Below are 12948 nucleotides of genomic sequence, written 5' to 3'. Positions count from 1 at the left end.
AAACAGAACAGCCCAAATATACCATTCGAGACTTAGACTACTATGTAGCAGCTTAAAAGCACACCTCTTTGAGAAAAACATTAGCGACGATCCTTTTTGTACATGCGGTTATATTGAAGACAACTTTCATTATTTATTTGCTTGTGAAAAATACACAAACATAAGAGAACAATACATTTGGGCACTCAATTATGATTTAAATACTGAATGTCTACTCTGGGGAAATCCCGATTTAACTATACAGCAAAACGAGGAAATCGTATCAGCTGTTCAAGAATATATAATGAAAAGTGAACGATTTGCATGATCGTATCCATTTCCATTTGTAAAAATAACTTGACTGTGCTTACTCTAACAACAATCTCGTTCTCAATCACTTGGTCACGATGTACTTTCATTGCAAATCTTGTACCTCTTACCAATTTAATCATAAATTACTTACCCATACTCGCTCTAAACTGCGTAGAAATACTATATTTGCCTTTAGTTGAATGTAGATATCCATTCACGCATTATTTACCAACGTAACATATACGTACTTTAACGGTATCCGCAAAGTACTTACATGTATCAGTAATATGAAATTTAGTCCCTAGTTAATATAATATACTTGCCCTTAGTATGGACATATTATATACTTATAATGATTTACCTTCACTACAAATACTGTACCTATTATTTTTTATGATTGCTATGTCGCCATATTGTACCATATTTACATTCTTACAAATGGCAAATATTACTATAACCAATGTATGCGTCAACTAGGCTTTAAATTATGATATATGTGCATGGCATAATGTATTTACATCTTTTGTGAAAATTGTGGGCCTGCAACACCTTGCTGGTAGGGCTATCCCCAACCCCTGTGTGCTGTGAGCCTACAAACTTATCATTATATTGCATAATGATGTTGTATAGTGTACTACACTTATATTCTTACAAATTGCAAATATGACTATACCCAATGCATGCATCAATTGGGCTTTAAAATGATGATATATGTGCATGGCATAATGTATTTATATTTTTTGTGAAAAAATTGAGAGCCTGCAACACCTTGCTGGTAGGGGTATCCCCAACCCCTGTGTGCTGTGGGCCTACAAAATTATCATTACAGTGCATATCTTGCACAATATTTTACTTACTCAAATGTATTAATACCAATTTATCATTATGCTTCCCACATTATAAGGTCGGTTTCTCCATGTGCATGTACAACTATCTTATTATGTACCTATATACTTTATTATTGTACTTACTATGTATCTATGCTTAATTATACCAAATGTTATGTTATATCTTATAATATTCTATACTCTCTGCACTCTTCAGTTCAGAGGTAATATAGGGAATTAAAAACAACTCATATCTAATTTGCACGCGACTACATTTCAAACACATGATCAGTACTCGGATTGTAATTTTATAGCTGCCACCAGCATTCCTTTTTAGTTGGACCACTCTGTCGATATGTGAATGGTATAACATTTTAGGAGATGGTTTTACATAAGCTTTAAGCTTGTTACCAAATCCTCTTAGTTAAGATTTGAATTATATGTATATCTAAATGTTAAACATTGAATAAAATATTGTTTAAACTAAACATTATTCATCTATACAGCAGATGGATCCTAGAAGTCCGGGTTTCTTTTCACAATGTGATACTACTATTTCAAGTACTAATTTTTACTTCTCTTTAAGTATTTGTTTAATAGAATTTCGATGAAACACGTATTCGCGGGTTTTTGGTAATTTGTCACGCAGTTCTAAATGTTTGAGTGTTATAAAAAATAATCTACATCTTTATCGTGATCTTGAATATGCGTTAAAAAAACTCAAAACATTTTGGTATTCGAAAAATTAGCTACCTTTATTATTTTATATCTAGTTTTTGTTGTTGGCGATTTAAGGGACCGTGCTGCATATGAATAAGACTGATTCTGGGCATAGAAACGATTTTTTTTTCTGCACGTGTGATAAAAAAAATCTGTTTATCGTTTTTGAAAAAAAATTGCCGCTTGCATTTGGAACTACGAGCAATGTCGTCTATTTGTTTTCATAAAAATGTTTGTTATGGTTCGTCCAAAACGAGAGGTAGATCAAGCTTTGCGAACTAAGAAAAATAAAATGATGTGTTTTCATACTTCAAGAATACGCGGTAATCCGTTCGACTTTATATGTATAAATTCCGTTATATTACGTAGTTTTTTTCCCCATAGTATCAGGAATACTATTGTCCATCTCTGGGAATGATGATTAAAATACAATGTAAGCTAACTAATTGTTGTTTTCTGTTTTAGTTTGGTGTGCAAAACAAATGGTATGAGCTGGATTTGAATTTGGCGCACAATATTCTTTGGGTCGGCGATGTTGACATCCGGGCACCTTACTAAACCCTGACGTGTCTTTGTTGATAAACTGGGGACAGGAAGTTGCGGTTGAGTCTGACAGAGGAAGGATCGGACGAAAACATCACAGGTAGGCAGGCCATATGCTTCATATTTAGACATTTCTTCTTGTCGTTATTATTTCTTAATTCCAAATTAGATAAGCATTATGATCAAATACATGAATGGCTAACTCGGAAATGTCTACATAAACAATATTTTCTACATTTCCAAAATGTCCACGGGCACAGTCTACAGAAGGAAGGAAATAGGTCATCAGGAATGGCTTTTCTGTCCATTATATATAGATAATCACGGCCATAGATTGTTTTAGGAGCCCATCGGGTTCAGTAAAGTCGATCGTTATGAAGTCACTCGGCCGTGTCATGGATTATATATAATAAACCGACGTTGTCTCTTGATGGAGTCCTAGGCTCGGTTATAACCGGAACAAGGACGTTAAGCTAAAAAAAAAAAAAAAAAAGTCTCTTGATGGACGTTTTGTAATCAGTTGACCGGTAATAAGGCTCTCTCAGATCTCGTCCTACCTCATTGTATATCTATGTGCTTTTTGCTTGAAGTCAAGAGACCCCAGCGTTTGTAATTTAATCAAAACCACAACATTAAGTGTTACAACAACACAAGGGCTCAACGTTCACACTGTTAAGTACATTGGTTGAGCCAGAAACGAATATAAAACATATGTGATGTGCTCGTAAGTCTGTGGTGTAGCAAGGTCTGCAAAATGATTGATGAATTTGACTAACTTTCTGACATATAGCTAGCTTACGTAAATTTACTGACGATATGACAAATCCTTTTAAAATTTGTGTTCACATATTTGATATCTATGATTAGTCCGAACGGTTCAGAATATCTATCCATTGTTTTCTTAATTTATTATATAAAAAGACTCTTTGGTGCATATGTAAATAAAGTGTAAATTGTCTATAATTAAAATTTCTTTTTTATGTATTGTCGAATTTTCTAGTGCTAAGAAATCAATAAATTTGTGTTATATATGTCTGTTAAAATAATAAATTTAAAGAAATTTGATTATTTATAATCAGTTGATTTTTTTGTCTTCATCTCAATTTGTAAATTGCTGTCTAAAAGGAAATATTATTACTTTTATGTGCCTAATGGTGACGAAATTAAGACAGAAATTGTACGGAAGATTCATGTATTACATGTATTAATTAATTAATGATAACAATATGGATATTCAGCACTTTAATAATTTGCTGTTCCTTCATCGCCTTTATATTGAAATATAACATGATATCACATTTAAAAAAAAACTCATTCACAGCATATGTTATAAGGAGATATAGCCCACCAGACACCTGTGGTAGTGCCATGTAAACTGATTTTGTTAAGATTAATAGATAGGCAAGATAGATATTATAATGGCTGGTATATTCATTGAAGGGGTTGAAATAGTACCTGTTAATCGAAGTTTAATGTCTGGATGGTAGTGAGTGTAACTTCCAGCTTCACGTCTTTACAAACCAGTGTCTTCAACTGGCTTTCACTTGACTATACATGCTCCTCTAAGCTCCTTGGCAGGATCAATATTATTGTTGGGAGTCTAATAGTTTTCAAATGTTTATCATATTTTGACTTTATCTGCTGTAAAGAAGAGAGATATTTTGATTAAAGATGTTTGATGAAATCCAAATTAGGTATGACCACAGGCTTACTGTAGGCATACATCTGTAGTTGGACTGATTTTGAATTAGAATGGAACTTTTTATATAACAAAAATGTCTCAGCATATCTTGTTTATAGTTTCTCATAAGATGGCTGTTGATCAATGCAGTGTGAAAGACAATGTATAGTGATAAGATAATATAGTGCTGCCACTACAGTTTATTTAAAGATGTAAAAGTCTAATTGACAGACATAAAAACCTTTCTGTCTACTTTCAGTTGATAGTGTTTTTCCCCCACTCAAGTATTGATATTTACAGAAAGATATTATGTTTACTTAGAATTTATGTATTTGCCAGAATATTTTTGCATACAAAAATTTCTGTTTGTTTCAGTAAAAATGGCTGACGGTTTTGATCCTTGTGAGTGCGTCTGGAATCATGAACATGCCATGCAAAGACTTATTAACTTGGTGAGTGTTCAGAATTCAATTTTTATCACAACAGATGAAATTAATCCCATAAGTAATTTCAAAATTGAAAATCAGTTGGACTTTTATGTGCTTGATTTTCTTCCTCAGAAAAATTGTCTTTCCATGATCAAGATCTATCATCAAACCTCATCTCAGGTTTTGGATGGTAGAAGTAGAGAAACTTTAATTGCTTGATGTTTAAATACATTTAAGTCATTGGTAGTGACTATTCTATCTGTCTTCTTCATTATTTTTTCTTAACGTATATATTCTGTTAACTGCTGCACTTCCTATTTAATTGAATCTTATAAATACTGGAGTAGAGTAGTAGTATTTTAACATTACTATATAATGAAATGTAGAAATAAGTTATGGAATTGAAATGCAATTGTGAGTGCATGGTTTAGTTGTAGATTAGTATTCCTATCAATGAAGGATTAAAACGACCATTTTCAGAGAAATAAATTGCTATTCATGTTCTATGTAATTATATTGAAAAAAAATGAGATAATCCAGAAGGAGACCAAGGTGAAAAAGACCCCTCCATATTTTTGCTTGTCTTCAATTTTATATGGAATGGCACCCCTGAATTTCCATATTAACTATTTTTTTCTGAAAATAACCCATTTCTCTCAGTCCCCAGGATTTCCCTTGATTTGTGTGAAGACAATTTTTTTTTTAATTTAGATATCTTGTTTGGAAAAAACCACCTAATTGTTGGTTGTTATCAATAACTAATGTACATGGTAGTGAAACTGTCGTGATTTAAAATGAAATCAGCTGTTCACTGTGGATTATTGATTTTTATTTCAGTTGAGGAACACCCAGACATATTGTACCGACAATGAGTGTTTGACAGACTGTAAGTATATACTGCAGTCACTGATGATAAATTTAGAAAAGCACACGGTATGAAATTTTGCATTGCTAGGCAGTGACACTTCAAGTAATTAAACATGAATAAAAACCGATAAAAGGATATATTTCAAAAATCCATGTCGGGCTGTAATTTCAGCAGAATATTGATAGTCAGGGATAGATATTTATTTTAAGCAAGTATCAAATCATGATTTTTTTTTAATGATTCATATAGTTATGGACCAAATTATTATTTTTGTTTGTTTGTTTTTTTAAAGGTGGAAACTTTTAACTTATGAACGATATTTGTAACATTTGAGATTGTTCTAATTTAAGTTTTCCTGGTATAAGAATGTTATACATGTATAAACAAAACAGAATATAAGAATGCCTAGTTTTTTTCAAATTTTGTGATGATTAAAACTTTTTTAAACAAATATTTCAGTCTTTTTAGTGTAAGAATGAGGGAATTTAAAAAACATTGATTTACATATCTGGGTCCCTGATTACTAAACTACTGTGCTCTATGTTTAGTGCCTGGTGCCAACACTGCTCCTGATGGCGGCCTCAACAACATGATGCTGATGATGTTAGGCTGGGTAGTCTTGGCTACAGCTCTCTTCCTTTTTCGTCCCAGGAGCATGAGGGCAACTGGTGACTCCAAACCAGCCAGGAATAATGTAAGTCTTCCCCACTAAATTTTACATCAAGGCTTGTGAAAATTTCAGATTGCTAACATGGAAGTACTGTTCCATTATGGCATGTTTCTAAATCAGCTAGTTTTGAGATAGGAATCTTGATGTGGTCTGGAACTATAATTACAAAATAATGAAATATTTTTAAAAGATATTGTACCCAGATAATATTTGTTGTGGTTAGTTATTTTTACATCCATACTTTACTTTCATTTATCAGGGTTTTCCATAATTTTGTTAGTAGTAGGCTGTGTAGTGAATGTAGGAGGCTGGCCTGCCATGTACGTGTAGTCGTGTACGGAACATTATTATGGAACTGGATTGGTGTAGGCGGCCAAATGATCAAAGTAGCTGGTCAAATTGGCCGGCGACCAGCTCTTATGGAAAACCCTGTTTATCATTACCTACTTTTGTTGACCATAATTAATAAGAATTTTACACCCTGGGTTGTCATGCTTCTAAGTAGTACTGATATTCTTCTACCAGATAATGGTTAAATGTCATTGTTCTTAATTAATACTTTGTCATTACAGGACCCAAGTCCCCCTCCACCGGGTCCCTCGGTTAACTGAAGAGATAGTAGTGGAGCAAGGTTGAAATCTCATTGTGGCTGGACTACATTCTATCACTGTCATCTGGTGACGGACATTCAACATTTTCTGTTACATTTTTTGTCTCAACCAGGTGCCATATTATTTTATCAAATCTATATGTGTATTCTTATATGGGCAACTGTATTCACTGCTGCCTAATTAGATTTTGATTGAGAAAGTAAGGAAACAAATTGAACATGTACTGATTTCAATTAGAGGAAAACTCTCCTAAGCATGATGTAGACATCAAGATAAAAAAAACTTAGTGAGATCTTTTATGATTGTGCATGTGGATTATCATGTCCTTCACACAGGTTTAGGATTTATTGAGAAAAAAAAACAAAAGAAAACAGTATACATGTACTGTTACATGAATTATATAAAATCACAATATTACTGCTTTTTGTTATTTTTCTGTGTTATGGGTGGTGTATAATAGTTACCATCTGTCAGTTTCAAATATCAGAAGTGATATTGTATTATCATCCCAGAACTAATGCACATAAGTCAATGTTAGTTAGCATAGAATGAAATGTGTAGTGTTTTTTTATGTTTGATCTCAAACATTGTCACATGTCAAAACATTTAGAATCTTAAAAAAAAAGATATTACAAATTGTTTTTTCCTTGTTGCTGTGAATGACACTTAAGTGTTTAACTTCTCTAAATTTTGGTGGGCTTTGTACTATTGATTTATCATTGTTTATAATCTTGACTGTGTTGTGAGTAAAACCAGTCCATTATCAGTTCTAGTTTAATGCCACACCTTTTCGTCATGGTTACAACAGGGAAATGTCATTTGGTAATGAGCTTACCATAGCTATTCTGTTTCTGATTTTGTTGATTTGTTGTTCATAAAAGATAAAAATAGATATTTCTACTCCACTTGTGTGAGGCTATTGCTATGTGGAGAATAAAGAAAATTGATAAAAAAAAAACACGTTATAAAAACCATTATAAAACTGGTATTTAAATGCTTTGTTATCCGAGACTAGGATACTTTACAAAAATATCTTGAAATATTTAGTAACTTAAACCATAAATTCTGTGAAGTGCCTTCCTAATGGAAGTTCAAGATGGAAAGGAGGTCTAGATTTAGCTATAGCTGATAATCAGTTTGATATAAGAAAGCAATCCTGGCAACAATTTTGTTTTCCTTGTTTTTTGTTGATGTTTGCTATTGTTTAGTCACTTATATAAGATGGAGTTTAACTGAGAAATATACACAAAGTATTCAGATACCATGCCTGATATTCAATATAAATAGAGCTATGGTAGATTTCAGAATTCTTTGAGGAATTTTAGAATTGATCATTTTTTGCTCATTTTAAATATTAAAGTGCTTTTTGTGTAACCAACTTCAGCGTCAGTGTAGTTCAGGTGCTCCTGATGGTAAGTAGTTGTCTTTATAGAAATTTCCTTATTTTGTGTCATAGTCATCATCTAATTCATCAAACGCTTTTCAAGTATAAAATCTACAAATGAAAGGGGAAATTATCAGTCAGTCTTAATGTTCTAATCATATTTTTTTACTTTATTGTAATTGTAATGAAAGTTTTTGGGTTTCAAGACAATATTTCTTATATTTTTAGATCATATTTTCACATGTTTAGATAAAAAGCATAATGGAAATCAATTATGTTTGAAAAACTTAAAATTCATCAACCTTTGTCTTGTATTTTTAATAACTCAGATTTTTTTTTCTAAATCTCAAGAGTTACTGAAGGGGAGTTATTAATAAATTATTGTAAATTGACCAGAAAAAATATTGTATGAACTCATCGGTTTATTTTTATTGAACCTTTATGATTCTATATGCCTCAATTTCATAAATGGGACACAATGTTGGTTATATGATTAGACATATTTTTGCATATACCATATTTTACCGCAAATAAGCCTTTTTCATTTAGGTTTAAGAATTGATAGAATTTAGTCCTCTGTTTTTATATCTGGCAAGATATGAATGTCACATGTTAAGTTTGGATGTACCTAGAATGAAACCTACTATACATCAGTAATGATGTGTGCTTCTGTTGATATAGTACTCAGTAAAAGTGCTATAAATTGTGTTTTGCCTCCTCAAAATGACTGATAATAATGAATGATTCACAGATATTGATCAATGATATACCTGTCTGTGTGAGTGTTGTATGTAAGAATAAAATTGATAAAACTACAACTTCATTGATTATTTATATACACAGTATATAATATGTTCTGTGTAGTAATATGATATAGATAGATCTGTTTTGTGAGGAAGCTTTTCGATGGTGTGAAATTTGTTGTATTTACTGAAGGGAGAGCTTGGGTATGACAGCATGTCATTTATGTGTATAAAAATATAGAAAGATTTCATAGGAGATTATGATTCAATTGTAACTTTTTCATGTACTGTATATTTTGGAATATATAATATATTCTGTGGTGACAGTTGATTTTCATATCCTGGAAAAACTTAAACAAATGGATTTGTAAATATTGTAAGTATATTTAACCCTAACAGAAAGTATAGCTGTAAGTGTTAACCCTTTCTATTTGCATTTACTGGATTTATTTAATCTGAAAGGCAATTCGGGTTTTTAAATGACATTTGAAATATAAGATTCTGAATTGTAAACAGTAAACAATTTTGTTAATGTTATTTTTTCAATATTTTAATATTTATTTCCATTCTATAAGACAAAAAGAGTTCAAATATTATTCCTACTGATTGATTGTGTAGTGAAATAATTTTGTACCATTTTCTTGGTGAAAGGTGAGAAAACATAAATGCTTAATTTATACAGGTATGTATTGAAAATTTGTAACAGCAACTTACTTATAAACAATGATATATAATGTTGATATTATTTCACTTACTGCTGATATGTTATAAAGCAATGTACAGTAGCTGCCTATTGTATTACACTTGTTGAAAGAGGCTTAAGATGTTTTTAAGCATAATTTGGTATGAAAACAAAGAAAGAAAATAAAAACCATTTTGTCACTAAAACTGATATGCCCTATATCAAGCACCAGTTTATAGGTTCAGGTAGAAATTAAGCAAAGATTGTCATATATCATCAGTTTTTTTTTTTTTGCGTTATTGGCAATTTTTAAGAAATTCTTTGAAAATTGCCTACACATTTTAGACAAAAAATATATATTTATATATATGTGTGCAATAACTATGGTGATATAGAAAGCCAGAAATGATGTTGATTGTCAGCATAACTTTGTATGCTAGTGGAGAATGAGCTTGTGTGATTTTGTAAAGAGATAAAAATTAAATAACAAAAATGGAGAAATAATGTACTGTTACTGAGTAGCAAATTGTAAACATGATATTATGCAGTGTTATATGTCAGACTTTAGGTAAACCATATGCTGTAGTACAGGCAAGTTTGTAAGCAGAGAAGATAATTGTACTTACAGTTCAAGACCTGTTTATAAACCAATGAAAAATTATTTTGAGAAAAAACGTGTATATCACTGGGAAATTTCAGAATTGGGTTTTTATTTACAGATTAGATTGAAACTGTAACTAAACATTAGAAAGTCTGAGAAAATGTATTTGATGTCACGTGTGAATGAACAAATTTTAGAATTCTAGTCTTCTAAGACTGTGAAACTTAGCCAATATTTTCAGTTATTATGTGTCTTTACTGTAAGAGAGTTTCCAACTTTGTCCAGATAATTCAGAAATATTTCCAGATTTTATATGATGGTGTAGCAAGTCTTGTTTTCTGGATTATATGGTCCAAGATGGACCAAGCTCTTTGTGCACAGGAATAGGTTTATGTATGATGTACCTGACTTATAGGGATGAGATTTGTTTTGTATCTTGCTGTGATATACTTTTTAAGTCATCCTCTGTCACCTCATTGTCCATCAGAGAAATAAAAAACCTACTTTCAATCCAAAATATTTTGTGAAATTTTCAATATTTCTTCCTTTCAGGGTAGGATATAAGGATGTACTCATTTGATGTTTGCCTGAAGTAGGACATAATTCAATGTCATATATTTCTACTATTGTTATACACAACCTTAGCGAGACGAAAAGAGGATCAATAACTTCGAAAAGGATCCTTCCAAAATGTAGATCTTTGACTCATCTCTGACTTATCGAATCTTACAAATTTCCTGGTTGCAACACAACAATAATATTACGATTCTAGAGGTTTATGATTCAGATTAGAATACTGGTTTATTCTAGAACTTTAAGAATAATTATAATTATGAAGTATTATTGACCTTGGGTCAAGGTCAATAATATGAACAGATTTTGTTCTGGTCATAGACATTTTTATTGCAAAAAGACATTGATGCAGTATAAAAATCATATTATCTTTGCTAGTTTATATAATTGTATTTGGTAAATTGGAGGAACATCGTTCAATGGTTTAAGCTATCCAGTTTGGGTTTTATCTCTTATTAAGTCCAACATCGAATACGACCATCGTTATCTATTCTCACTACCGAGTAAACAGATTTGTTATTGTATAAACTTAGGAAAACTCGTGTAAAGGCCAAGTTAAGATAACCAGGCTTGTCCTGCAGTGTTTTCTAGAGACAGATATCAAGTAATAGCCAATACCATTAACAGTCTGTATTCGAATGTTTTCTACGCTAGATAATAACTGTGTCCTCAAAATAACATAAAGGACCAAATCTTCCGCCAGTCAAATAACTTCTATACTTACAAACGCTTTCAGTAAAACGCTTGAGAAGTACTAAACATGGTAATGCCTAACCAGGACAACAGCAATTAGGATATACGTAACTTGTTTCAAAAAAGGTATAAAAATAGACTTTATAATTAATGCTTCTAATTTTTCTTACGATATTAATGCCAGCCAAACACTGATATACATCTGTAAGTGTTTCAAGGCATATACTAGCTACACTCCCGGTAGCAATACGGATCTCAAACTTGTAATGCTTTGTACTGTAAAATAGTATACATGGAAAAAAATAACAAGAAAAAATTAAAAATGGCAACTATATTTTTATTACGCATGTCTTAAAGCTGCAAATTAACAAATACTGATCTACATTAGACACGTTCCTTATAGTTACCGACACTTCCTTAATTTAGCTTTGGTATTGAATTCAGATTTACTTCTTTCTGGACATGAAAATCTGCCTGTAAACATTTATTTAATATTTAGAAATGTACACATTTCATTTAATCTAGTAATATATTTTAAGCCTCTTTGTTGTAAATGTTGTTTGTTTTGGGAGAAAGCTTAAATAACGTCGCAATAACTTGTGCCCAATCCTGTTGCTGATGGTTATGGCAATAAAATATATTTGAATCGAATTATTGATCGAACCGGCATGCAGCTGTAGGGCATTTATATAGGTAAACTAGGTCTTCAAACGTAAACTTCACTACTCATATCACGTGCAGTATCTTCAGATTTGAAACAGTATATCTTGAATTGAGATAGAATTGGTTTCATTGTCACCACATCCTTTGCATCAAGTGTCTCGTATGAAATTGCATGACATGACAGCTGTGTAGTTTTATTAAATCATTCAAACACTGTTTTTTGAATGATAGTTTATGCATTTAGACCCAGGAAAATTATGTGTCAAACCACAATTGTCATGCGATATTACTGTTCACGATATGCCTTTGTGAAGCCTAACATATATGTTAAAATCCATTTCTGTTTAATTAGAAATGTTATGCTTCAGCCTTAGGTGTAATGTTGTAAAAACCCGCACATGTCCCCGGGCTGAGGTCACGTGATATTGCGGAACCGCAATTGACACGTCATCACATACCGCACCGTGTTAGATCTGATTGGATGATAAATCATGACAAGCTACTGATGGTACGCAGTTCCTGTATTGGTTGTAATCTGGCTTACTTAATTTTGATAAAGCTTACCTAGAGTGCCACGTCGGGGTGAAATAAATTACATTCTACACCGGGTCCATTGAAAGTAGCTTGATGTATCTCACGCAATATTTAAAGATCCGGTTCAAACGAGTTTTGCCTAGATTTTCTTTAAGACGTAAACAAGGTAATAAACAGCTGGTTAAATTTCAGTATTCTTCAGTCCGTTGTTTATTAACCTGTGGTTTACATATCATTCTGTTCTTATATATTTTGTACACCTACATACAACCGGGTTCAATTTTTATGGACGAAGAGAACAGGTGCAAGGGTTGATCTAATTTTCCTCGCATTACATATGCACATTGTACATGTTTGTAAACATGCCTATTTTTTCTTTCCTTATTCTAGATTGTCCTACTTTTTTCGCCACCATCACTGAGGATTCCTGGAAGAT

The 12948-nt window shown here is 31.9% G+C and overlaps 1 protein-coding gene across 1 annotated transcript; it reads left to right on the top strand.

Moving 5' to 3' along the window:
• Positions 1-2422: 2422 nt before the first annotated feature.
• Positions 2423-10138, top strand: LOC132545083 (small integral membrane protein 14-like). Its single transcript, XM_060208752.1, has 5 exons — positions 2423-2481; positions 4438-4514; positions 5328-5376; positions 5907-6052; positions 6601-10138. Exons 2-5 carry the CDS (start codon positions 4443-4445, stop codon positions 6637-6639), a joined length of 306 nt encoding a protein of 101 aa, XP_060064735.1. The 5' UTR covers positions 2423-2481; positions 4438-4442; the 3' UTR covers positions 6640-10138.
• The last annotated feature ends 2810 nt before the right edge of the window (positions 10139-12948 follow it).

The sequence above is a fragment of the Ylistrum balloti genome, unplaced genomic scaffold, assembly GCF_031769215.1.
Source record: "Ylistrum balloti isolate Yb309-2 unplaced genomic scaffold, AGI_CSIRO_Ybal_v1 Utg369822, whole genome shotgun sequence".
NCBI classification, from domain to species: Eukaryota; Metazoa; Mollusca; class Bivalvia; order Pectinida; family Pectinidae; genus Ylistrum; species Ylistrum balloti.
Note: the sequence above shows the minus strand (reverse complement) of the source record. Positions and strands in the feature narration are given on the sequence as shown.

Coding starts and splice junctions, on each gene's coding strand:
- LOC132545083 (XM_060208752.1), top strand. CDS start 4,443: ATGGCTGACGGTTTTGATCCTTGTGAGTGCGTCTGGAATCATGAACAT. Junction 4,515..5,327: donor TGCAAAGACTTATTAACTTG/GTGAGTGTTCAG, acceptor TTTTTATTTCAG/TTGAGGAACACCCAGACATA. Junction 6,053..6,600: donor CCAAACCAGCCAGGAATAAT/GTAAGTCTTCCC, acceptor TTGTCATTACAG/GACCCAAGTCCCCCTCCACC.